This window comes from Pleurodeles waltl, chromosome 3_1 (assembly GCF_031143425.1).
Source record: "Pleurodeles waltl isolate 20211129_DDA chromosome 3_1, aPleWal1.hap1.20221129, whole genome shotgun sequence".
In the NCBI taxonomy this organism is placed as follows: domain Eukaryota; kingdom Metazoa; phylum Chordata; class Amphibia; order Caudata; family Salamandridae; genus Pleurodeles; species Pleurodeles waltl.
The window spans coordinates 876,081,822-876,106,605 of record NC_090440.1 but is presented as its reverse complement, the minus strand read 5'-3'; the positions used below and the strand labels follow the sequence as shown (position 1 = coordinate 876,106,605).

At 41.8% G+C, this 24,784-nt stretch overlaps 1 protein-coding gene across 1 annotated transcript in view; it reads right to left on the bottom strand.

Moving 5' to 3' along the window:
* Positions 1-24,784, bottom strand: part of LOC138284728 (uncharacterized) — a 108,454-nt gene that overhangs the window by 57,724 nt on the left and 25,946 nt on the right. The window contains exons 3-8 of the mRNA XM_069223842.1: positions 22,997-23,157; positions 21,113-21,272; positions 15,039-15,209; positions 4,864-4,955; positions 3,970-4,127; positions 781-884 (exon numbers count right to left, since the gene is read on the bottom strand). Of these exons, the coding sequence (XP_069079943.1) occupies positions 781-884; positions 3,970-4,127; positions 4,864-4,955; positions 15,039-15,209; positions 21,113-21,272; positions 22,997-23,157 (846 nt within the window). The remainder of the gene's footprint in view (positions 1-780; positions 885-3,969; positions 4,128-4,863; positions 4,956-15,038; positions 15,210-21,112; positions 21,273-22,996; positions 23,158-24,784) is intronic.

Genomic DNA, 24,784 nt, shown 5'->3' with positions numbered 1-24,784 from the left:
AACTCAGAAAAGAAGGACAGAGCTAAACAGGAAGTAAGTCTGTCTTGAAATCTTAGAAAAGATGAAAAGCCAATAAAGGCAGGGTAAACATGAACTCAGAGTAAAGACTGAAAGGGCTCGAGAGGCAAACCTCAAACATACAATATACACAATACGTAGTGACCAGGTGGAGGGTACCTTTAAACAGAGAGAAGGATAGACTGGCACCAGGCAAGGAGAGCTTAATGAAAAAAGCCATAGGGGTGCAAGAAGCAGGGTAGCCTCAAACAGTTAAGAGACTTGGGCAAGAATACAAACCAGGCAGGCTCATTCTCGGAGGAAAGACTCATCTCGAACCAAAATGAAGGTAGCCACACAAAGGGAAAGGGGGTTTCGTGACACCATATGGATTGTCCCTCAAACAGAGTAAAAGCTGGAATGACACAATAAACTAGGTAGCCTCAGGTGGAGAGAACATGTCAGAGACAGCACCAAGAAGAAGGATAGCATGTATTTTTAAGATTGGGTTGTAGCAGCTAAAGCAGAGTAACAACAAACTCGAAATAAGACTGGTTTGGAAGCAAAACAGCTTCAAACTCAAAAGAAAGGATAAATTGGCACCAGGAGTAAGTTAACCTTAAAATAAAGGAAAGGGCAGCTTGTCAACCCAAAGTTAAATCATATTAGAACAGTCAATATCATAATTATTAGATTTAATCTATAAAATACAATAGAAGCTGTGGGCCATGAGCTGGCGAGCTCACTGAAAGACATCCAGGTACTGTGGGGAGTCTTGCTTACCTCCAGTGAGATATTACCCTGGGCCACCGCTTCCTTGATCCGCATGAAGACGTTGTCAGCCAGGTTCCTGGAGAGCTCCAGATTGCATCCGGCGTTCACAGAGGCTATGTTAAAAAAGTGAAGGCTCTGTCACTGCTCCAGGCCACGCTCAAATCAGGGACTGCCTAAAATTTGCTGTACAAACTCTTACTAGCCACATAGAAGTGATTCTTTTAGGACATCAGGATGTTCAGTGTACAGGAGGACACGATTATTTACTTCATGCTGATTTTCAATAATCTGTATTTAAGTAGATTGTTGTGCGTGCTTTCCGAATAATCTGCAGTGGAAAGATTGTCCTTCTTCCTCCTCTAATCCTCCATTGCCCCCCATCCTTCCTTCACCCCCTCTCCCAACCTCCCTCCTGCTCTCTCACAAACCTCACCACTTTCCTCCCCATCCATACATTGCCACCAACCTTCATTCCTCTCTTTCATTTTTTTTTCTTCCATTTTTTCTCCTTCTTTCCCCTTCCCATCTTCTGCCTTACGTTCCTCCCATAAACAGCCCTTGTTTGGTGGCTGACACTTTTGAAGACACACGTTAGAAGTGAAGGGAGGTAGTGGTCAACCGGCCGGTGTGAGGCAGCTGTCAGGATTTAGAGAAGAAGAAAGAGCAGGGTCTTGGTTCTGAATGATGGTGTTGGGTGCTGTATGTGGAATTGATACCCCTGTCATGCAAGCATCTAGGCAGGACGGAGAAGAGAAGAGTATGTAGGACTGGAGAAGATGTGAACCTATCCCTTCATCAGAATGTACACCATATTCTGACCTCCTCATTCTTAGGAGCTCTTACAGGGAAGGTGTATTGACACTTCCATGACAGACACAGATGTTATATCAAACACTTCTGCACTGAAGTGTATTAACCTCATGTCTGATGTGCAATAGTAGATCGGAGCAAAACATGAGGAGATGTGTGTTTCAATATAAACTATTCTATAGTTATTTACTTTGGATCGTTATTATGCATTACATGTTGGTGGCAGCTGCTTCAAACGACAAAGAGGAAATGGGTAACAATGAAATTAGGGAAGTTTAGAGAGTCCATAATGATCCGACTGATATACTGCAGTTCTCTGTAGCATTTCTTGGCGTGTTACGGTGGGAAGTCTTTCAGACAGATGTTGACCAATGGATGCTAGTTGTCTGATGACACTTGACTTGCCAGTTGAAAGGCTGTGTCAGAGATGGAGTGGTGGGACAGAAGGAAGGGACGGAGAGTAGCCTTTAGAGGGATTGTCGATTCAATTGGTAATTAGCTGACTTGAGGCTTACGAACACTCAGTGAGTGTGAAATATGGGAAGATGGTAGAGCTGAAGATTAGCATTTATTACGGGGACATCAGCAATCAGATACTAACCGCCTAAGCTTAAGTGATTGACTGTCCAGTTGAGGCACTGGGAAGGAAGGTCATTCATGCAGGAGGTGGACAGGGGATAGTCAGGGGGAGCAGCGTTGCCTACCCTTTGGCATTCCTGTTACTGCCTTTGTTATCCTGTCTGTTAGATACCATAACAGCATTAGCAGAAACACAATGTAAACAGGGCTTTGAAGAGTCCCATTTACTGGTGGCCACTCCTTTCCCTTACACTATCCACTCAGCATCAAATAGGATGTTGTTGAGGGACCAATATTGTAATACTGGGCATCCCTGTGATCTCATTGGTGGGCCAGGGGTGCCTGTTATCATTAATACTACCTTTCTTTTTTTAGTGAATCAACTTTTATGCAAGTGTCCAAAAAGCATCATGGCAATGCGCTTTGTGCTTATCCCTGTTGCATCATTGCTGTCGCTCAACAGTCTTTTTCCCCTCTGAAGTTTTTGCTTAGGTGGTGGTAGGGGGTTGTGAGAGGACCATTCTTGGAAGAGAAGAGGCTTCTTAGATTCACAGAAGGTACTATGGTCAGCAAATAATTTCAAAGGGCCTCAGTGCGATATCCCAAAATGGTCGCTTCACAGGGGTGGCAGGAAGGACTGCAGTCACACAGTCCCTATCTAGCAGGATGAGATGGGAATCTATAGGGATGGCTGTCACAGCTTCGGCTCTCTAGATGCTAGATTCTTTGCTGCTCTAGTCTCCTAATCCGAGCCTAGTCGTTCCCATAGCGGAATAATTCTGGGAGAATGCACCAGCCTTCTTCAGCTTTCCAGACCAAGATGACTTACTGATTGTTTAAGGGGGCATGGTGTCCAAGCCCAAGACAGACTCTGGTATGTACTATAATCTCAACTGAATTGCCATCACTGCCTGTGAACATGCTCTGTCATCCTGTGTTTCGTTTGAACTTCCTTGCTGTTATAGAAGAGAATGTGCAAGAAAATGTCTTTGCTATATAAACCACCTGGTGGCTCAGTTACGTCATGGCGATAATTTCGTCAAAGGAGTTCTGATACCTTTAGAAGTCTTGCCAGTGACTGGGCATCAAAAAGGATGTATAAATATGGCGTAATCAGTAAAGGCGGATGCAAAAATAACTATGGTTTCAAAAACACTGCATAAAACAGAAGAGGAATACAATTTACAATTGTAACTTATGTGAGATTTAGAGGTCTCCTAGTATTCTAAACATGTTTTCATTCCAGGAATAGTCCAATCATAATGTCCAGAAAGAGCAGAATTGCGACAAAGCGTCCTTTTAGCATCTCTCTTTTGTGATACTCTTGGAAGCAAAGTATGCTGAATTAATTTCACTGGTAGGAAACGTTATACACAATAAAACCTAGAGGCATGCTCTCTTGCCCAGATTGGTAATCATTTTTTGTTTGCAGAATCATGTAATAGATACTGCCCCTTCTAGTTGTTCATGCTTATTTCTTCTTGCAAGGGAAATATACTTGTTCAGGATTGTCCAGATTCCCTTGTCGAGCCATCCAAGAAGACATGTGTAAATATTTACTAAGGGTTTCTCTAACTTCTTAATGGGGACATTGTTCTTTAGCGTTTTGTCCTCAGTGAAAATATGCTAACCCAACCTCCTGCATGGAACTTTGAGGTGACACAGACAAAGGACAACAGCAGAGCTGTGGTGGGTGTGTGGAAATTGTGTATAATAGTTGTTCATTTGTATGTTGTGATGTGTGCGTCTGCTGATCCTCACCAGCAGGTCTTTACTTGTGATCGTATCTGCTACTGGGTCCATACTCACCAATGGCAGTCTCCAGGAAGGAGCTTGTGTACTTGTGTGCCCGTGAGATGAATTCCAAGGCCTCTTCATCACTCACCACGTAGCCCTGGAATCCCCATTCGATGCGCAGAATGTCAGTCAGGAACTTCACGTTGGCACAAGCAGGTACTCCATTGATTCTATTGGAAGACATCATTATGTCAGAGTAAGAATGCTACCAAAATGAGTAGAGGAAAGCACATTCTGTCCCACAATAAGTCACCTCCCTGTCTTAACAGCAGAGCTAAACTGTAAAGCAGATGCTTTCAATGTTAGTATAATCATTTCTCCCAAGAATCCTCCCCAACCCATGGGTTTATCCTAAGCCTTCTCGAGCATAAGTACACTGATTCCTGCTTGAGTTAGGAGTAGGGACCATCCTTTCTCAAAGTAATCAAGGTTGGATGTTTTCCACCCTATGCAATAATACATCTGGGTGCACCCAGGGCATCTTTATAAACTCTATGGTGCCCTTTGCATATGGTACCCAAGACAGAAACCTAGTGTTGCATTGCACTAAAACCAATCTTCAAATTCAGTGAAGTGGTTTCTCACAGTCAGACCTTATTTGGGTGGAAGCACAAGGCAGACAGGGGGCTTCTGGCCCACAACAACGATGATTGGGGTTGTTTGACTCAGTCTTTTAGTCTTTGAAAGCCAGGCCTTGCATTACCTTTTTAGCGGACATGCAGCTTGACCCAATGGTACGCCTGAAGGCTTACAACTTTGGTTGTACCAGACTAGATGATCATATTAGGAGCGGAGTCTTGTGGTAGGCTGGAGGTCTGTTTGCAGAGACTAGTCCCTATGTGAACCGTCTGGCAAGGCGACACAATGAATGGAGGTGTGTTGGAGAACAGCCAAGCTACCCCATACCTGTTATAGCTGCACATGACGCTGAAGCTTCCAGCTTCCACACATTCCTGGAACTGAGGAAGGAACGTCATCCTCAAGTCACGCTCATGCACCTGTTAGAACAGAGACACATGAGGAAATGTTTGATGAGGGTGTATCCACTGTTTCGTGTAATATTACTCCTGCAGGACAGGGACACTGATATCTCATGTGGAGGTGCACATCTGAATCGGCTGTTCAAGGTTCAGTAGAAATACTGAGGGATGTTTCTGCTGTCACCTCATTATTAGCAGAAGGGATGGCAAATACTTTGGATGCTCACCAACAACAGGGGGCAGCTGTAAGTCTATCTTACCATTTTGATCAGTGACTGAGCCTCTTGCAACTTGATTGCAATATTTTCTAGACTTTCCTCCATGCCTATCACAGGACACAAACTATTGCGGGGTGGGGAAAATTGCAATTTATTTTTGTGAAAGTTCAGCAAAACTATGTAAAATTTAGCAAGATTTCCTTTTTAACCTTTTTTTTCGGTTCACAAACATCACATTTTGGTAAACACAGCAAAGGGTTAAAAATGTAAACCAACGGTTTCACTTTGCAGCTTCACACACCCTTATTGCTGACATGGCATGGGCATCAATGTGGGTCCACATACATTTCGAAGGTGTTGTATTCATTTCTGCACCTTTTTTAACACGTGCATAAGAACACAGTAGACATTATAATAAATAAAACACTTAGCACAGAGCCTGCTGTCATGATATACTAAAGCTTGGCATGGTTGAGTCTTGTTATACTTTCATTTGTCTGTCACACTGTAATTTCTTGTGTTAGTGGTACTTTTACCTCTCTGACCAGGCATCACTGGAGTATAGGAGATCAGAATATAATGGGGGCTGTGAGAGTCCCGCGGCCTGACTGAAACATGTCCTATTAAAGAGCAGAAGTAGAGTTTGTATTGCTGTGACCTCTATTTGAACGGGACAGGAGAAAATAAGCTTTTCAATGTGAATATGTTCATTTTTTCCGATGCCTTGCACTAGAGAGAAAAAGCACTGGAGACTCTAGAAGCTGTAATAAATGACACTGACCACAGTGCGGATCTAGTGTGTCTGAGATACTGATCCATAAGCAAGGGCTGGCTGGCTTCTGGGCGAGGATCCTCATGTGCTACCTAGTGCAGCTCTTCACACTGCCTTTTGCCCCATGGTACTGGGCACAGCATTTCAAAAGATCGGAAACAAAGATAACTTTCTAGGACTTGCTGTGGTCCAGTTATGTGCAGAACAATCTGCCTTCAGGAGCTAAGCAGGTGGGATCAGGGCTGCGAGTCGGTGGTGGAACATGACAAGCAAGATTAGAGTCTTCCATTTTGCCTATCCTTTATATGAGTAGATAAAGTACCCAAGACATCAGGACAGAGAAATTATATATCGACATCCAATTGCACAAGGTATGTATGGGCCGAGGTATATGGTTAAAGAGGTTCCGTCCTGCTTAGACTATGGATAGATGATACATTATAGTAAACAATATACCTATGTGTGTGTTATGGAGACAGCCGATATGTGGGTCTGGACGACTGAGGCCATGCGTGTGTGTGAAAGTGTGTACGTAGGCTGGCGAACATGTGAGAGTGTATGGGGGCAGCTGAATGTGTATGTGTAGTAGGTGCATATGCCAGTGTGTCTTCACCTGTGTGCGTTACCATGAGCGTGATGACAAATAGGAGCCAGTCTGTGTTGCACGGTGATTGTGCACTTAACTTAGCGTGGGCACACATTTTTGTGCAAGCACACAAGCATGCAAAGGCTACATGGGAATTTACACAAAAGCACAAGAATGCATGTGAATAGACATAAGTGTCTGTGAATGCCTGGGCATGTGTCAGGATGCGCAGGCTTGTATGTGTATTAGTGAAAATGTGTTGTGTTATTCTGTTGTTTCAGATAAATACTTTACAAAAACCATGGGCATAATTCTCTATTGACATGAACTCCCGAGGTCGTAATTCATATACATATATGCCTTAATGATTGTTACATGGTATGAGAAAACCAACTCACAACGTGTGCTGATTAATTTTATGAATCAATTGTAGTTTTGTTTTTTTACCTGCTTGAAACCCACTAACGCCTTAAAATTATTGCACACTTACGTGAATTTTAAATGTATTTGCATTTTTTATTTTGTTTGCATGGAAAGAAATGAAAACATGGAAGGGAAATAAAGGCTAGTTTGTGCTTAGAAATGATTAATGTGAAGGAAAAAAAACATTATTGATACTGATGTTAAAGCATAAGCCATTGGTGCCATGTTCAATCAAATTAAAAACTAGGTGGAAGTTATCAATTGCTGATCCATCTTGTTCTTTCAGTAAGGATTCCAGTCCCTATTCTGTCATAGAAAGAGAAACCTTAGCTGTGTTATGGGCATAAAGAACACTTTAGAACGTATGTGTGGGGAATTCCATTCAAAAGTTTCACTGATCCATAATTGGAGTCCATCCAAAATCACTGATCCATAATTACAATAATTGGCAATGTGGATAAACAATGGATGGGTAAGAATCTAGGCCAGGGGATATAAATGTGCAGGTAAGGATTTCATGAGCATTGCATGAGTGTGAAGGGAGGAACAAAACAGATTCTACCAAAGACATGAAGATAGGAGCTCACTAAGGTCATTTGCAGAATTTGAAAGAGAGAGAAAGGATTCCATTGTAATTGTATCTACATAGCACTTAGTACCCCTGTCGAGGTGTCGAAGCGCTTTTCAGCGAGTAGCATGCTACTCTGGAGCCAAAAAGGATTAGTGGTGGATTAGTATAGGGAAATATGAGTTCATTTGAGAAGTGGACATGTAACTCTGTTAGTTGGATTGAATAGAATAATGGAGGGACAGAAGAAGGTAGAATCTAGAAAGTGTTAATAGGGAGATCATAGTAGTAAGATGAGGGTTGGGATGAGTAAAGGGAGAGATGGAGGATGGAAGAGTCTCTAGAATGGGATTAGTGTGGGAAGAGTGATAAAATACTCAAACCCAATGTGCAATTGTTAATTCCAACAGAATTTCTATGAAACTGTGTGCATACGTTTCTATAGATATCAAGCAGGGTGTGGCTGGATACAGATGTTTGGTTACTAAGATCAAAAAAAGCACATTAAGGGGTGGCGAAGGAGGCAGAGGAAAGGGGTTACATTTGGGTAAAATAAGGTAATGTAGAAATTATGGGGCAGTAGTGTAGGTAGGATGTCTTATATAGGGTCAGGCTTGTAATAAATTGCCCACTCTCTCACCTCTGTCAAGGCTTCGTGCCAAGTCACTACAGCTGTGGCAAAAAAAAAGAGAAGGCTGTTCAGCTGTACTGAGTGTTTAACTACACAGTAGCTGGAAAGCCAGCAGAGAGCACATCCTTGCATTTGAGGAAAACGTACAATCAAAACAGCAGGGCTGATCACAAATTGCATTTTAGGGCTGATCACAAACTGCATTTTTTATTACCAATATTAGTACTATAATAGTGTGTTAGGCGTGGCACCTTGGCGTGGTTTGCCGTGACTTTTTGCCTTCTGGTCTCCTGTTTTTTCTGACTTCATTTTTGCTGGCTTTAGGATTCTGTGTACTTTACCACTGCTGACTGGTGCTAAAGTGCAGGTGCTCTGTACTCTAAACATGGTAATATTGCCTTATCCACAATTGCCATATTTAATTTACTTGTAAGTCCCTAGTAAAGTGCAATATATGTGCTCAGGGCCTGTAAATTAAATGCTACTAGTGGGCCTGTAGCACTGATTGTGCCACCCACTGCAGTAGCCCTTTAAACATGTCACAAGCCTGCCACTGCAGAGTCTGTGTATGCGGTTTAAAACTGCCATTTCAACCTGGCAGGAGCATACACTTGCCAGGCCCAAACCTTCCTTTTTTATTACTTATACATCACTCCTTCGGCAGCCTCTAGTTAGCACCAAGGGAAGGGTGCAGTGTATTTAAAACGTTGGACATGTACTTTTAAGTTTAACATGTTGTGGTAGTGAAAAGCTGTTAAATTTGTTTTTCAATACTGCAAGGCCTATCTCTACCACAGGTTAACATTGGGGTAACCTTGAAGCAGCCGTTAAGTGTAACGGCCCATTGAAAGAATATAGAAATTTGGAGTTTGGTGTCTATGGACTCGAAATTTAAAAACACAACTTATGGTGAAGTTGGATTCTAAATAGTAAGTCTGAAAATGCCACTTTTAGAAAGTTGCCATGTTCCTACTTTAACCATTCTGTGCCTCTGCCTGTCTCTGAATACATGTCTAGGGTGGCTGACAGCTGGGCTGTGTGCATTCTCTTTAGACAGTCACACACAAAGGGAGCTGGGTGTGACGTTTGCATCCTGATGACCCATCGCCAGGCTGATGGGCCTTCCTGGGCGGGATTGGAGGGAGGAGCTGACACACCTGAAAATGGCTGTGCCTGTCTCCAAACAAAAAGCTGCATAACCTCCTGTAGAGTGCCTGGAACCAGGGGAGGAAGGACAGGGGCCTTGTGCAATTCAATGCCTCTCTTTGAAGTCTACCCCACTTCAAAGGCCCAACTGGGTATATGTACTGGACCCCAGACCCCACCAAATCAGAGCTCTACTGGAACAAAGGACATTCTGCCAGGAGGAAGAGCTGCCGTGCTGCCAGGAGGGACCAAACAGGACTGCCAAACTGCATCACTGTGTTGGTCAGCTGCCTACTGATTGCTGAACTGTAGAAGGGACTTCCACTTTGCTATCTGTTTTTCTATAATGCCCGGCTGCTTTTTGCCTGTGTTGGAGCAGATATGTTAATTGAGAAATTTCTAATGACTTATATGTGTGTATATCAATGAGAAAAATACATAGAGAAATTAATAGTAGAAAATAATGTGCATGTTTAGAAATGTGCCCTCGGGGAGTGATCACCAACTGTACTAAAGTGACTAGATGTGAGAAATAATGAAAAATATATGAGAAAAATGTACTAATATGTCATAATGAGATATATAACCTATGTTTTGTATTAATTCAATAGTTTTAAGTTAGCCGTACCAGAGGCCTAGTTTCACTGGGCCTTGCTCGCTCTGAACACGGAGAATTTGAACGCCTTGCAAAGGACTGGTAACTGGAAACAGAGACCTTGAACCACTCAGAGTTCAAGTCGCTTAGCTAGAACATTCTGCAATGTACCGATGGACAGGAGATGGTGAAGGCAATTTGAAACAATTATGTGTAGTGTAGGCTAAATGTACTTTCCTAGGACTTGAACAATGGAAGCTCTGACTAGAGAACCATATGCAACAATTTTGATACCTGAAGAGCCGGATGATGTCCTCATCGCTAGAAGAACCAATCAGCGTTTTGTGAAATATAAGAATATGATTTGGTAAATAAAAACTATAGGTTAGAGTCATATCTTCTGACTGAGTGACCAATTAGCAATTAGTGGGATGGACTGGGAGTGAGGAATCAGAACTGCGAGGAGAAAGTTGATGACGTCAAGAGACGCTGTCCGAGGTGCTGATATTGGGCTCATACTCTGTGAGCCTGATCTGTAGCTGACTATTGATGACCTGGAGACGAAGACTGACTTGTTGCTGATCCATCCTGGATAGGTAGCTATGAAAATGAGACTCACGATTTTGTGCCTTTTCTTCTAGGTACCAACTGCGCGGTTTTGTAGAGATTCACACTTAGGTTTTTCCAAATTAATGTTTTCTCTAAATTGTTTTTGCATGAAGACCCCCATGCTAATGCTAATCTTGGGTAGGTAGGTTGTTAGGGGTGACGTTGACGGTGACAAATGACTGACGAACTTAATTGCTGGATTAAATTATTAATGCTGAATATTTATAGCTTATGGTGTTGCTTTGCTGCATATGTTGTCTTCAAGAAATAATGTCTTATAATTGATGAATTAATAAAGAATTTATTTGAATACAGATTGAATTAACAGATAATTAGAATTGTAAGCAATAGGGAATAAAACTTGTTAGACCTTTTCATGAGTAGTGGTTATTTTTTATTTATTAATATGGTTTCTATTGTGGTTTCATAAGGTGTTTATCTTGTTTATTGATGTTGATTACTGGTTCAGTGGTCACTGCATGACTAGGATACTCCATGCGATTCAAAAGGTTCATTGACCTATATGTGTACCCTTGTAAGTTTACTTACTAAAGACCGGGCGCGCTAGCACCTGAGAGTGAGAAGGACTGGACCTGCTCTCTACATCCTTAAACCCAAGTTCTCCAATGGCTTTTTGGCTTGCCCCCTATTCTTGAAGTCTCTTAGACATCAAGGACTTCCCTCCACTTTGCTTCAGCTGCTGGACTCTGCCATCTGTGAGTCGTCCCATGCCTGAGCTGTCAATCCAGTCCTGGGCCTCAGAAGTGGGTTCTGCAGCTGTATCTCTGCAAGACTCGATGCATCCAGGCCGTTGCACTGCTCGGAACCAATGCAGTGCCCTTCAACACTGACGCAGGCCTGATCCCACAACAATGCAGGACCCGCTGCGAGATTTCACAACGGCGCATCGTGATCAGAGAACATCACTGTGCCACTTAATGATGCTGCATCGCCTGCATCAAGAGGGGCTGGACACTGACTCTGGACCTGTCTGCATGGCTTGAGGACAATACATTTACCCATCTGTGTGGATCAGAACCCATGCATCAAGTCTTCCACGCCAACGCTTGTTCCATCCAAGGTACCTTTTCAGAGGGCTCTGTGTGAGTTCTGTAGCCGGCCTGCCCTCAATCGAGGTTGGCTTAAACGTTGCAATTGGGGACCTGGAGTAAGTAGCACCACACATGGCCAAGCACTGGCACTGAAACACTGTCTCATAGGAAACAGTGGAGGTAGGGACTTAAAATAGAACCCAATAGGAAATATTGTTAAAATCAATTCATTTATTTTGACGTTTAAACGTTTATATCAAAGTAATTTAATGTTTACAAAAGTATATATAAAAATAGGTATTAGTTTAATAACATTTTTAATTTAAAAATAAGTTACTTTCTTTTTCTTTTTAATAATTACATTAATTTAAATTAAATCTATACATAGCTTTTAGAAACTTGTACTACATAGTAAATAAGTATAAACATTTCAAGTAGGTGTGTTTTAATACACCTGTAAAAATATATATTTAATACATTAAAATGAATTACATATTTATTCAAAATTGAGTAACTAGTGCAGTAGTATTTCAAAATGTTTATTCTACATTTAAAATATCTGAAACTCATTTATATTATTATGTAACATAGAAACATTTGTACGCATTATAAGTTAAATAAACATTGTGCAATGCTCCTTAACTTTACCCTAGGACTACCTCTGCCCTTAACGTGTGAAAAGTTACTTGTAGTAACTTTATACAGATAAATTAGACTCTCCCCTCTCAATGCATGGGTTGGAGACATATACCTCTACACTTTCTAGTAAATTTACACTCGCAAAGGATGAATAAGCAAAAATCGTTAATTAACTATCTAATGTAAGAGTAAATTTACTAGTGTAGATTCACTCATATCAGGATTTGCCAGTCAAGGAAAGAGACTCCCTATGAATTCAGGAAAACATAGATTGTCCATGACTGCTGGGATTAAGGGGCTGATTTAGAGTTTAGTGGAGAGCATACTCTGTCACAATGGTGTCAGAGTACCTTCTCCACCAAGCTGAAGGTCAAGAAGCCTGATTTACAGTTGGGAGGACCTTGGTGTGCCAGCGACAGAGACTACTCAGTCTCTGCTGCTGATATATTTCTCCAAATGGTGCAATGGAGCAAAGGCTGTTTGGTCATTCAAAAGCCCGACCTAATTGGAGTAGACAGTCGAATGCCCAGTTTTTATTCTCCTTTACTGCTGTGAAAAACGTGGTGGTAAGGAACATTAAAAAAATAAATGTATGATCCCCACACCATGGGAAAAACTCCCATGGTATGGGTTCATTAGTTATTGTTTAAAAGAAAAAAAAAAATACTGCTTTGGGATTTTGTTTCTGAAGAAATAAAAACTTGTTTTAAGCTTGATGGGTAGCCATCATGTTTTACAGAGTGGTCTGATAAACCTTTAACTTATTGACAGGAATTGCAGTGACAGCGGTTCGTATCAATGACTAGAGATGTCCGGTGGGCTGGGTGACAACTCTAAATTTGGAGGATGGCTATGGTGTATTTTATTCTGCCTCCTTGACAGAGTGCAATTCGTGCTCTGAAGTCTAAACCAGGTTCTAAGTGTCCACTGTTGGTGTCCTTTAACACCATGAAGGGCCCTGCTCATAGAACAACTGCCCTGGGGGACTCAGAAAGGGACTTCATGTAATGATAGCCACATTAGCAGTCACAACTATGGCTTTTCCATCGGTCTCCGCCAGCATTGTTCTTGCTATACTTAGTCTCAAGGGTCATGCAGGCAGTGGCAATAAAATGAAGTAAACAGGGCTCTAAAATTACTCTGTAATGCTTTCCATTGCCTCTCAACAACAAATAGAAGGCTTTTATGCGCTAATTGTGGGATAAAGGTCCCATCCTCATATGATCTCAGGGGTCAGAGGGTGTAAGAGCTCACTTTCACTACTGCCAGCGTTTTGGTGAATCTGCGTTCATGGAATCCCGCTGTTCTGATACACTATTGTTACAAAGCAGACCAACCTACTCGGGGCAGTGATAGGACATTACTAGTAGAGAGAGGGAGAGAGAGAGAGAATTAACCTGGGGTCTCTCGGGAGAGTCTCTACTCCGGAGAGACATAACAATGTCGCAGAACTGCCAGAGCAGAGTTCTACAGTAGAAAGGTAATAATTCTGGTTTCAGTGCTTTTTTGGAAAGAAATGACAATGCTTGGGCACGATAACACTAAGAGCTCTTCTAGAGAAGGATAATGCTGGTATGTTTGAGCTGTGGTAGAGCTCTTCTGAAAATAAAGTACAGTGTTGGGGCACAATAACAATTACAGTGCAGTTCTGGGGAAAGAGAATAATATTAGGGGCTTTGAGCACTCACTATAGTATACGAGAAAGAGATGAAACCCTCGGCTCACTGGATTTCTCACAGTGGTCTTCTGAAGGGAGCTAATACTGGACCAACGAGTCAAAGACATAACACTGCTCGGAAGAGAAAATCTATGTTGCTGAAACCCGGTACACAATGCTAGATATAAACACATACAGAAGCAAGCCCACACACAACACACACCATTGTCATAGTCGCCACTCATTCACTCATCATTGATATACTTCTCTCACAACCTCCATTGACACATACACCATAAAAACATCATTATTACTTAAACTATTAAAACCAATCCCCGTCACATTCACGCTTTTAAACATTTCCATTACTCGTTCAAACATCCATTTATGTTAATGCCATTTAAACATATACAGCAATACATCCCATCAGCAAGTACAAATCAGTCACAAACAGCGTTCAGGTCTAAACAACTGATGCACACAAACCAGTCACACACATAACACCACCACCCTCCGTTCAAATCACACCACACAAACATGCACTGCACCTTGGCCATGTGTGCTTCCTTTTCTGAAGGTGATCTTGGGATAGTACAAACCTTAACTTATCATTGTTTTATTTGTATCGGTCACTTTTGACACGCTCCCTGTGGCTCTGGTCTATAAGGTTCAGGGTCTTTAACAACTGGCATAGCCATAGGCAGCTGTCTAAAAGGTTAAAAGGTTATAATGGAGCGGTGCAGGCAAAACAATCAAATAGTAAACGACAGAAATAGCAAGCTGAGGACCATAAATAAAACCTGGACCATTTGGAGACTGACACAGGACGTTAAGATGTGTGCGTGATCTAATGCAAACGAGGACAGTAAGCATCAGATATCTGTGTCAGTGGTAGTCTGTGGACTATCTTGGGATGGATTTAGTTTTAAATTAAAAGTATATTTATATAACTATATTCGAAATGCTTTTTCTGGCTTTGGACATATGTGCTTCAATTACAGGTAAAGATCCTCTCCAGGTCCAGGAGTTTCTTGCAAGCACACGGGAGGTCTCCATGTGGCATGCACCGATCCACAAGGCACTACAGTGGATAGTTCTTTGCCACTGTTTACTTTTATTAAGGATTAGACGTTCAAGTGGCCGATAGGTGTATATGTGAGAAGCTGTCTCCTTTTGCGGCCACCTCATCAGGTCAGTGGGCTCACCTTGGCGTTGAAGCTGAACCTGGACTCCGGAATGTTCTCTGGTCCGCCGTGGACAGCAAAGTGCTTGCAGCCTGCACTGGCCTTGACGTAGCGAGGGTGGGCTCCCTGCAACCCCTTCACAAAGGCTGCGGAGAGGGTTCCACTCAAGTGTGGGTCTTCACCGTAAGTCTCCTGCAGGGAAGGAAAAGTGCGGGGAAGTTTCAGACAGACATAGGAGGCACGAGCAGGTTGTATTTATCCATCAGCATTACCATCAGCATTACCAACTTTACATTAGCGTACATTAGGCAAATCATCTTCCCAATAAGTATAAATCCTGCGGGGTTGTGGGAAAGGGGGACATGAGAGAAACTTTTAAATACCAAATGGGCGTAAAGAAAATAAAATCGTTGAAAGATAAGACACAAGTGAGGCATTTAAATACTTTGAGGATAAGAGAACTGTAGAGGGTGAGAGAAATAGGAGGGAGGTGATAGGCACTTATATAGCCGGTGGCATATATAGTGGAGAGGAGGAGTGAAGATGATGATGAAGAAAAACGGAGATACAAGATAGATATTTTAATACCCCCTCCTCACCCAGTAGAATAGGAAGGAGGGGATAATCTACAGATACTGAGCAGGAAGTAGGAAAGGGGAGATGTGGAAACCTTTAGGAAAAAACATCTGTAGAAGAGAAAGGAAGGGTATAGATGAATCATACTTTGAAGTATTTCATTGATATGCATAGAGTAGACTGGGGGGCATTATATAATTGATGGGTTTAAATATATGAATACTGGAACGAAGGGAGAGGTACTTGGATGACAAGATTTGTGTGTTTAAATATCTCCTGGATGTGAATAATGTAGAAGAGGAGGGAAAGGGAGATATTATTTAATATTACGTCTTAGCCCGTTATTTATAAAATGTACACTGCAAACTGACCAGCATCTTGTTACCAATATACACAGTAATCATTAGCATTCAATAGTGGATAAAATAAAAAAGTTTGCAAAAGAGATAGCCCCTAAGTGCATCCAGGAAGGACAGCAAAAGTGCCTCTTCGTGGATGTTTACTTACTCATTGAAAGCGTTGGTCAAAGCACACAACTCTGCCCTCCAACCCTCCCAATGGAACCATGACAAGTATAAAACAAACTAGACACAGTGGCCTTCGGGTTGGCACAGAGAAATTTTCTCCATAATATAAAAAGCCTGTAGTCTGGCTTTTACTGGTACCCAAAGAATAGCTCACTTCAGATGGGTAACACGATTTCTCACAAGGAGTCAGAAAGTCAGGTAAACATCAGGGTTTGATGACTCCACTGCAGGGGTCTGTAGGTTCTGCGGTGGTCTCACTTGCCTCTATGAGAAGGCACCAAATAAAGCAACGTTGTCAAATAGCTATGTAGCTACCGCCATGAATTTGTTTTTCCCTGTTGGTAGTTAATATAGGGCCTGATTCAGAGTGTTGCGAACGGGTAACTCTGTCACAAATGTGACGGATATCCCGTCATCCATACTACGATTTCCATAGGATATAACGGAATGATAACACGGCAACGGCATATCTGTCGTGTTTGTGAAGGAGTAACCTGTCCACCAAAATCTAAATCAGGCCCATATTCCTCTGCCAAGCCGACATATCTTGTACCAACAGTCCTTGACAATTCTGTAAAATGCATTGTTTAAAGGTCATATCTCTATCCCATACAGCATCAAAGATAAAAAAAATTTATCTGATCTGTGAATAGTGAGAAGGTTGCAGCTAATGTGGATCAACTGAAGCAGTGCATGACATGTCACACAGAAAGGGGTACGAAGCTGACCCTTGTGGAACTGTCTGTACATAGTGCCTTGGAAGTAAAAGGATCCACGGAGGCACATTGTAGCTGCTCTTCTAAAATGGAGGTGAACCCTGTTAAGGATGAATGCCAAGATCCAACCACAAGACCAAATGCCTAGTAATATAAATACAGGACTGTTGAGTTCAGTGGAGTGTGTCTACTGAGCTGTTATATGGCCCAGGAATCGCCAACCTTTTCTCTAATACGAGGTACTTATGTTTAATGAAAATCATCCTGAGCTACTAATATTATTAGGGTTATGATAGTGAACACATCAGACAAGAATAGACCAGTGGCCTCTATATGCAAGATTTTCCACAGTGATTATCTCAATACATCAGCCAACATATGTTAGAGACATTTAAATACTTTATTGTATAAACACAGCAGAGGAAAGAGTGGGGAGATATGGCAGAAAAACATTAAATTATCATGAGGATATGTAAGGAGTAATGTAGGGTTAGGACAATGTTGCTGGGACAGTTAAATGCTTTACAAATATAAACACAGTTGAGACGGTCAACATATTCCATTGGAGAATGGGCTACAGCACTAGGGATCATGAGATAAGAAATGCGATGGGGAGCTTTATGCCTCTTTGCAGTTAGGATAGTGTAAAACTGAGCCAACAAGCAGCTGGAGTATTGAAGTAAAATTTGTAACTAAATTCAAAATGTCTTGGGACAGACAAAGGGGAATTATTTAATTGACAGGTAAATATACATTCGAGATTATGCCATTGGTGTTAAAGAAAACAGGGTTCTGGCCAACCTACATGCGGTTAGAGGTTCAGTATGTACTTATCTATGTAACTCTGCTAACACACGAACAACAGACAACATGTCAACCTATTGTCTTCTATATGATCTGCTTATTGGTTGCCTGTGAAAATACATGGTGTTTCGAGTAAAGGTTATAGGTCAGTCCATGATTCTTCTCCAAGGCTCCTTTAAGCTTGACACTTGTTTCACAACCTTCAATTATTTGCATTCTACACAAATAAATTTGTTATTGGTACCCAAACAGGCCTTTTCTTGGGTGCTTGCGGCAGTTTGAGGTTAGTGGTCCTCTCAGTGGGCACTCTAAACTGGAAAACCTTAATGCAACCAACTCCTTCAAGGGAGCAAGGGAAAATAGTTGGGGCTTATGGAGGAACTTTGAGATTTTCACCCTTATCTAGTGTTCAGTGGACAGGGCTCTCATTCTAAAATGTGTCGATGTCCTGTCCGCTATATTACAAGTTCATTATAGTCAATGGTGTTTTAAATACAACAGATGGGACATCTTCTACATTTTGACGGAGTGGCTTGTCTTCCAAACTCTAAGTAAGGGTGTATAGGATCTTATTTAGAAGTTCCTGGATGTGGGACATACATGCACCAAAAGCAGCAAGTGCTTCATCTGTCCTATTCGAATTGCATAAAGTCTGTATGCACTCTAAATACGGTAGCTGGGACATCCGGCAAAAAGCAACAGATGTCTGGCATCTGCCAAATCATTGCCCTAAGTAAGGGCCTTGAATCAGTATGACACAATTGACAACACTCAAAAAGTTAACAATGAGTGTTTTACTTAAGAATAAGAAAGGAACTTTAATAACAAGGGAATAAAATAGTATGTTTATAATTATTATATGCAATGGAAACCAAAATGCCCTCTTAAAAATAAAACACAACAATTCGGTAAGCCTACAAGTCTATACTATGTTTGATGCAAAGATTGCAAGCAGCACAGCAAATAATCAGTAGGCAGTTATAATTTCACTGACCAGCGCTCAAGCTAGGAAAAGGTCTGTTCGAGCCTAATGCTAAAACTAATGAAATTTAGAACAATTTATATATTTTTCCCCAGTACAAATCTATAGAACCAAATCAGGTGACAAAAACATTCAGCAAAACCTTATCTAATGTGCAGATTACATTATCTTATCCTGGAGGAGGTGATACATCCTTGAGAAGACGAAACCACTCATAAATACAGTACTGAGCTCATTATTCTACGAAAATCCAGCTTCCAGATGACAAAAGTGGAAACAAGGCAATTTTTGCAGAAATGAGAAAATGTAATACCCTGCACAAACTGGCTTCCAGCCTACTAGAGCCATGACATTTAGCAAGCATAACTGACGCTAAAGGACACTTAAAATCAATAAGAAATGCCATCCATTTTTTATTATAAAAATATATTGCTAAATACTGCGACATACATATATGTAAGGAACAATAGCACTGCAATGCATAGGAATATATGAATATGTAAACCCTAACACCTTGTGGACCTAAATTATAACACCAAATGTATTTCTAGCACCTTTATGCTAAGCTCTAAATCCGTGTTTAACATTGATCATTGAGGACAATGTTATCCTAGGAGAATGCTGCAGGTGGAGTTAGGTAATTATCTGAAACACATAGGCAATCAAGTTCTTTTTTTTAAAGTATCTGACTTGGAACCCAAGGATACTCTTGAATAAAAAGAGTCAACCCTAAAAATAGCCGAAGTGTACGATTAATGGAACATTTTGAAAGGCGAATCGTTCCCAATCTAAAAACACTACCTGAACCAAATGTTTTCCACCCACAACAAACATCTTGTGTTCTCTCGGTGATGTCCTTGGTGAGTCTGCGTAGGTTTACTCCTGCCTGGTTGAGCGGCACAGCCCAATGAATTGTGTGCAATGGCCTGTTAAGGGCCCAACTAACCCCCTATAGTAATGGCAAAATAAAAAAAAAATAGTGGGCCAGTTTCCAGTATGTGTAATGGGAGCCTTTTCTGCACAGACCAGAATGTTGGAATCTGTAGAGATTTTTCAGTGCTCGGGCACCTACATGTCCCAACGGTGACGACAGTGAGCCTTATTGGCAGTACTAGCCATTGACTTTACTGGGAAGAGTCAATGGTTACTATATCTTTAACAAGTAACATCTATTGAGTTGTAAGGAATAGAAGGAGGAGGAGTCCCTTGATTCAAGATTTAGGATGGCCTTTTTTTGTTGATGGAGTTTAACCTCATGTCGGAGGTTGAAGGAAGAGTTTCTACTGTTTTCTATGGAGTTTTGAAGAAGACAGGCTAGGACATGTCAAGGACGATACAGACTAATCCTCTCAGTATTAAATGTGATAGAGGCAGGTCCCCAGCTCTGATGTCTTCCTGCTTCTCCAGTACGCTGGGCAGTCTTTCACGCCTTTGCAGTTTCAGTTCCTCAGGCTTCCCTATTAACAGTCTTTCAGTTGGCTGGCCCTCGTGCTGTCCTCCTGGGATCAAGTGTCTCTTCCTGGCAGAAACAATTCAGATCCATGTGCCAGAAGGTTGGCATGCCTTCTGTCTCTAGGCCAACCAGCTCAAGGCAAACGATCACATTTTCCCTCACTTATGTCTTGTTTGGAGGAGAATGGCAACCACAGAAACATTCCACTCCTGGTCATTTATTACATGGTGTGGGGGCCATCTTGTTGCTTGGTCAGCCTAGATGAATCAAATACTGGCTGAGAGGGTCAGCTCTTTTAATCCTCTAGTGGCCTTTCATAGGCTTCCTGCTTAGCTCTTCCTGGCTTACCCTGGCTTAAGTGCTTTGTTTATTGGTCTTTTTCTGGAGCTCTGTTGTCAGGGTAGGTAGCCACAACACACGGAACAGGTGTAGGTTGGGTTTTGTTCAGGCAAAGAAACCTAGTCTACAGATATAAGGAATAGGCTGGGGACCTTCTCCATTCAGGTTCAGGCAGTGGTACAGGAGGGTGTGTAACTGCATGCTGGGATGTCAAAGATGGACATCACCAGCCAAGCCCAGAGCAGACCACCATTTGGTGCAGCAAAGACACGTTGTGTCCAATGGACCCTAATGAACCCCAGGACTCATGACGCCTTTCGAAACATGTAGAAACCCACACAAGCCACAGACACCTTTCATGCATGTGCCAGTCATAACAATAACCAAGGACACCAGTTCTAGGGACTAAACTCAGCTTTTACAGGAGAGAGCAGTAGGCACTTTCTATACATGGGTATGGGTAAAAAGGCATGTACACATGACTCTAATCACGTTGCCACTGGATCACAAATCATGTATCATAAAAGTGAAAACCTCCCCCGCTATACAGACCAATGTGGTAACTTACATGTACATCACAGAATTTATTTGGACATGTGTCACATTATGTACCTGCTAATGCGGGAGAACATGGGCACTAACACACCCACACACACACACGCTTTAAAATACAGAGTTAGGACACACAACTGGTTCACCTGGTTGCGCCCCCATAATGGGTGTCTCATGATGTTGACGACGGGGCTGAAGCAGCTGAGGCCAGTGTGGTCGCTGTAGTCACCAATGGACATGAAGTAGTTGTGCTTTGCTCTGACTTCAGTCGCCGTGGCATCAGCAACGCGGTACAGCAGATCGGTGCTGAAGAATGAGAAAGCAGATGATTGGACACCCGCATGGGCTGATGAATTTTGCGACCCTTACAGACTATGATTTTCTGTGAAGCAACTGGGAACTCAATGAATGTATATGCTTTAACCACGAAAATATTAATTTATACTAGGTTGTATAGTTGAAATGAAGACACTGAGAAGCTTCAGTAATGGGCTTAGTTTGGTCTATAGGGCATTTTATGCATGTCAAATCCATACTGCCCTCCAATGAAATCAATCAGGCCATTTCGAAATGCTGGCCAAACTATCACACGTGTTTTGGCACAACCCAACATCTCTGGATAACATTTGAGGCTGTATAAAGTTGAGCAGGTGCAGTCGCAATTAATAAGTGTCAAAACCGTAGTAGGGATGTGCAAAGTTGCAAATGTTTTCTCTTGTGACCCTTGCATGTTTCTCTCAAAAATATTGAAATAATGAGAATGTTAACAAATTAAATGTGAATTAGCTTCTGCATGAAAATCAAACCTTTTCCAATACATTCAATATTTCATGCTCCCAATTTTGAACTAATCCTATCAAGAGTAATAGTTCCTTGTGACATTGGAGGCTCTAGTGATGAAGCCATACAAGTTAACTCACATTTACATATTTTGATAACAGGAGATGAGAGATCTTGAAAATAAAAGTTATTTTCTTACTTTGTGCTGTATGAGACAAATCTGTGCAAGAACTGGTGTAGATGAATGGAACCATCTATAGAAAAACAGGTGCTTTCCGTGGCAATATACATATGACAATATATGAAACAATGGTTCCATGAGGAAAAAAGTAAATCACATAATCAATTAATGTAGAATAACCATAATCCCTTCCTCGCAAAGATTATCATAATTTCCCAGATATGAAAAATTCAATAATCAATTGATTAGTTCAACAATTCTATGCACAATTGTGAACTGGACAGATCACTCTTCTAATAATTTTCTCTACGAAATAATACAATTCAACCAATAACACCAATCTAGCATTTTAAGTAATCCCAGTTTGGGAGTACATACATTATTTGGTATCTGAAATAATGAACACGTGTATCCAAACAGTATCATGTTTTTCCTCAGTATAGAATACTACAAGTGCCTTGAAATCAAGCTAGGCCCTCATCATAGAATAGTCATCCCAATACATTGAAGGTAAACACTGCTTAGACTAACGTGCTGTATGTCGAACCACTGCTGGATTAGACACCTAGCTGTATCTACCCAAACTCTAACCAGGCCTCACAAACACTCGGAGTGAACTTGTTAAAACAATGACTTCTCCAGTGTTTAAACACTCCTTATGAAGTGGTTGGGCATATTTAATCAGAATATCTACTAAATATTAAGAACTCTCATAGCAGTTTAGCAATTTACACTGTTATTCATTGGAATCCAAAGATTTAGCCAAACTTTCAGCAGCACCAGGCTCCTCCATCCAACAGTACATATAGCAGTTTTTACACACCGACTAGCTTTCTCATAGTTCCAAATAAATCCGGTTAGTTAGACTAGAGTGTGATTTTCTTATTTCGTGTAAGGCAATGAGTGCAGTCATCTGTAGAATAAATGTATGTAAGCTAATAATTGAAATTGAATTGCTAATGCCACATCGCCCCACTATACACAGCGTTCACACCGCATGAATAAGCAACATACAGGCCTCAGAGAGCACCACAGTTATCTTACAGCTGCAAACCCTCTGGATCCTCACCTGAACGAAGCTGCTAGCCCCAGCGCTTGTGGGAAGGAGGTTGCCCAGCCAGTAGCTTCTGCATCACCTCTCAGGCACTCAGTGTTCCAGGAATAGGGTTTAATGCCCAGCCTCTCTATGGCGGGTGCAGGTCCATTTTCCTGTGTTCCTCCTCTTGCCATCTGTGGAGTTTAAAAAGGAGACGTGTGACTATACAGCTTAGGCTCATCACTACAACCTTAAGCCCTGCAATGGCATCAGTATCTCAGTATAAAACCAATCACTCTTTCATGCACCCTCAGCACAAACCAACGACCAATAAGCTAGCAGTAAACTAACAGATTCTGCAACAGACCACTGTTTTGATCTTTTGCAGCCAGAAAACTCTCCAACAATTCCCAAGAAAAAAAATATCTACATTATCAGGGTACAGGATGAAATTAGGATGAACAGACTAGTGGCTTGGTGGCAGTGGCAGCTGCCACTGAACAGGGGTGGAAGGGTGCAAAAGGACGGGGGCTTTTAAACACTTACCTTTGAGGGGAGACGCGTTCGTCTTCCCTCCGTCCTCTTTCCGGCTGCACAGGCTCCGAGCCAATCACAACACTACTGACAGCAGCATTGTGATTGGTCTGAGCGGCCTGATTCGCTGCTCAGACTGGAAATGGGAGCCATAGAATTATTTTTTGACTTGCCTATATCTTTGGCGAATCTTCATGAAACTTTCCAAAAAAAAGTGTGCTGGCGATTCTTGGTGTGCATGGAAAGTTTCGAGGCTGATCTGTCAAAAAGAGGGAGTGGAGGGGGATCATAAAAAGGTGCATTTTTCATGTTAATTCCCATTGGAGTTTTGAACACGACCACAGCCCGAACTGCTGGGCGGAATTACACCAATTTAGCAGACTGTTAGCTTTCGGTCCGCAGACTACACGTTTTGTTATTTGGTGTTAATCAGTTCAGTAGTTTAAGAGGAATCAAAGGAAACCCAAATGTGTATATCTAGGCCATGGTTCCTCCCCAGAGGGTCCCCACCTGGGCATAAAAACACTTTATTAAAACAATTTTGATGAGAATTTGCGAAGTCACAGATTTGCGGCTAAAACATTTTTTTTAAAAACAAGCGCGGAGGAGGTGTCACCAAAGCAAAAATCAACAGGGGGGGGCTCTGTTGCTCCCCTCCCCCACACTGGCCATTAATCCAACAAGGTAGGACTTACTAACTAACCAGTAGAAAGTACTCCGGTTGGATAGACATTTTGTTGAAAACTGTGGACTCTTGTTGGATAAACGAGCAGGTGAGCTTGCATTCTGGCCATGATGCTCATTTCACAGAAATTAAACCTCAACAGGAAGCAATTACAAATATAAATGTAGCAGGTGCCCCAGTTGAAGCATCACTTTTGGAAAGGACAAACGATCCTAACTCCTGGGCTTGGCTCAAGGCAAAGCAAGTGTGTTTGGTTCATGATTCCATATTGAAAAATGATCTGAAATCCTTCGTGGAGGTGAATGCATCTTTCATCTATTGGAGCACAATCAGACACTCACACACCCACTCTCACATCCACGTAGACCCTCTCACACCCAGACAGGCACTCCCACAGCCACTCTCACACCCAGAGACACCCTCCCCCACCTATTCTCAGATCAGAAAGACAGGCCCTACAGCCAGCTCCCACCGCGCACAGCCAAAGGCTGACTGTGGGGTTAGGTTGGATTACTGTATAGTAATGAAAATTACTTTACTTTAAAAAAGAACAACATAAGAATTCACTGAAAAAACAATGGTTACAGGGACGTTATAGTTAG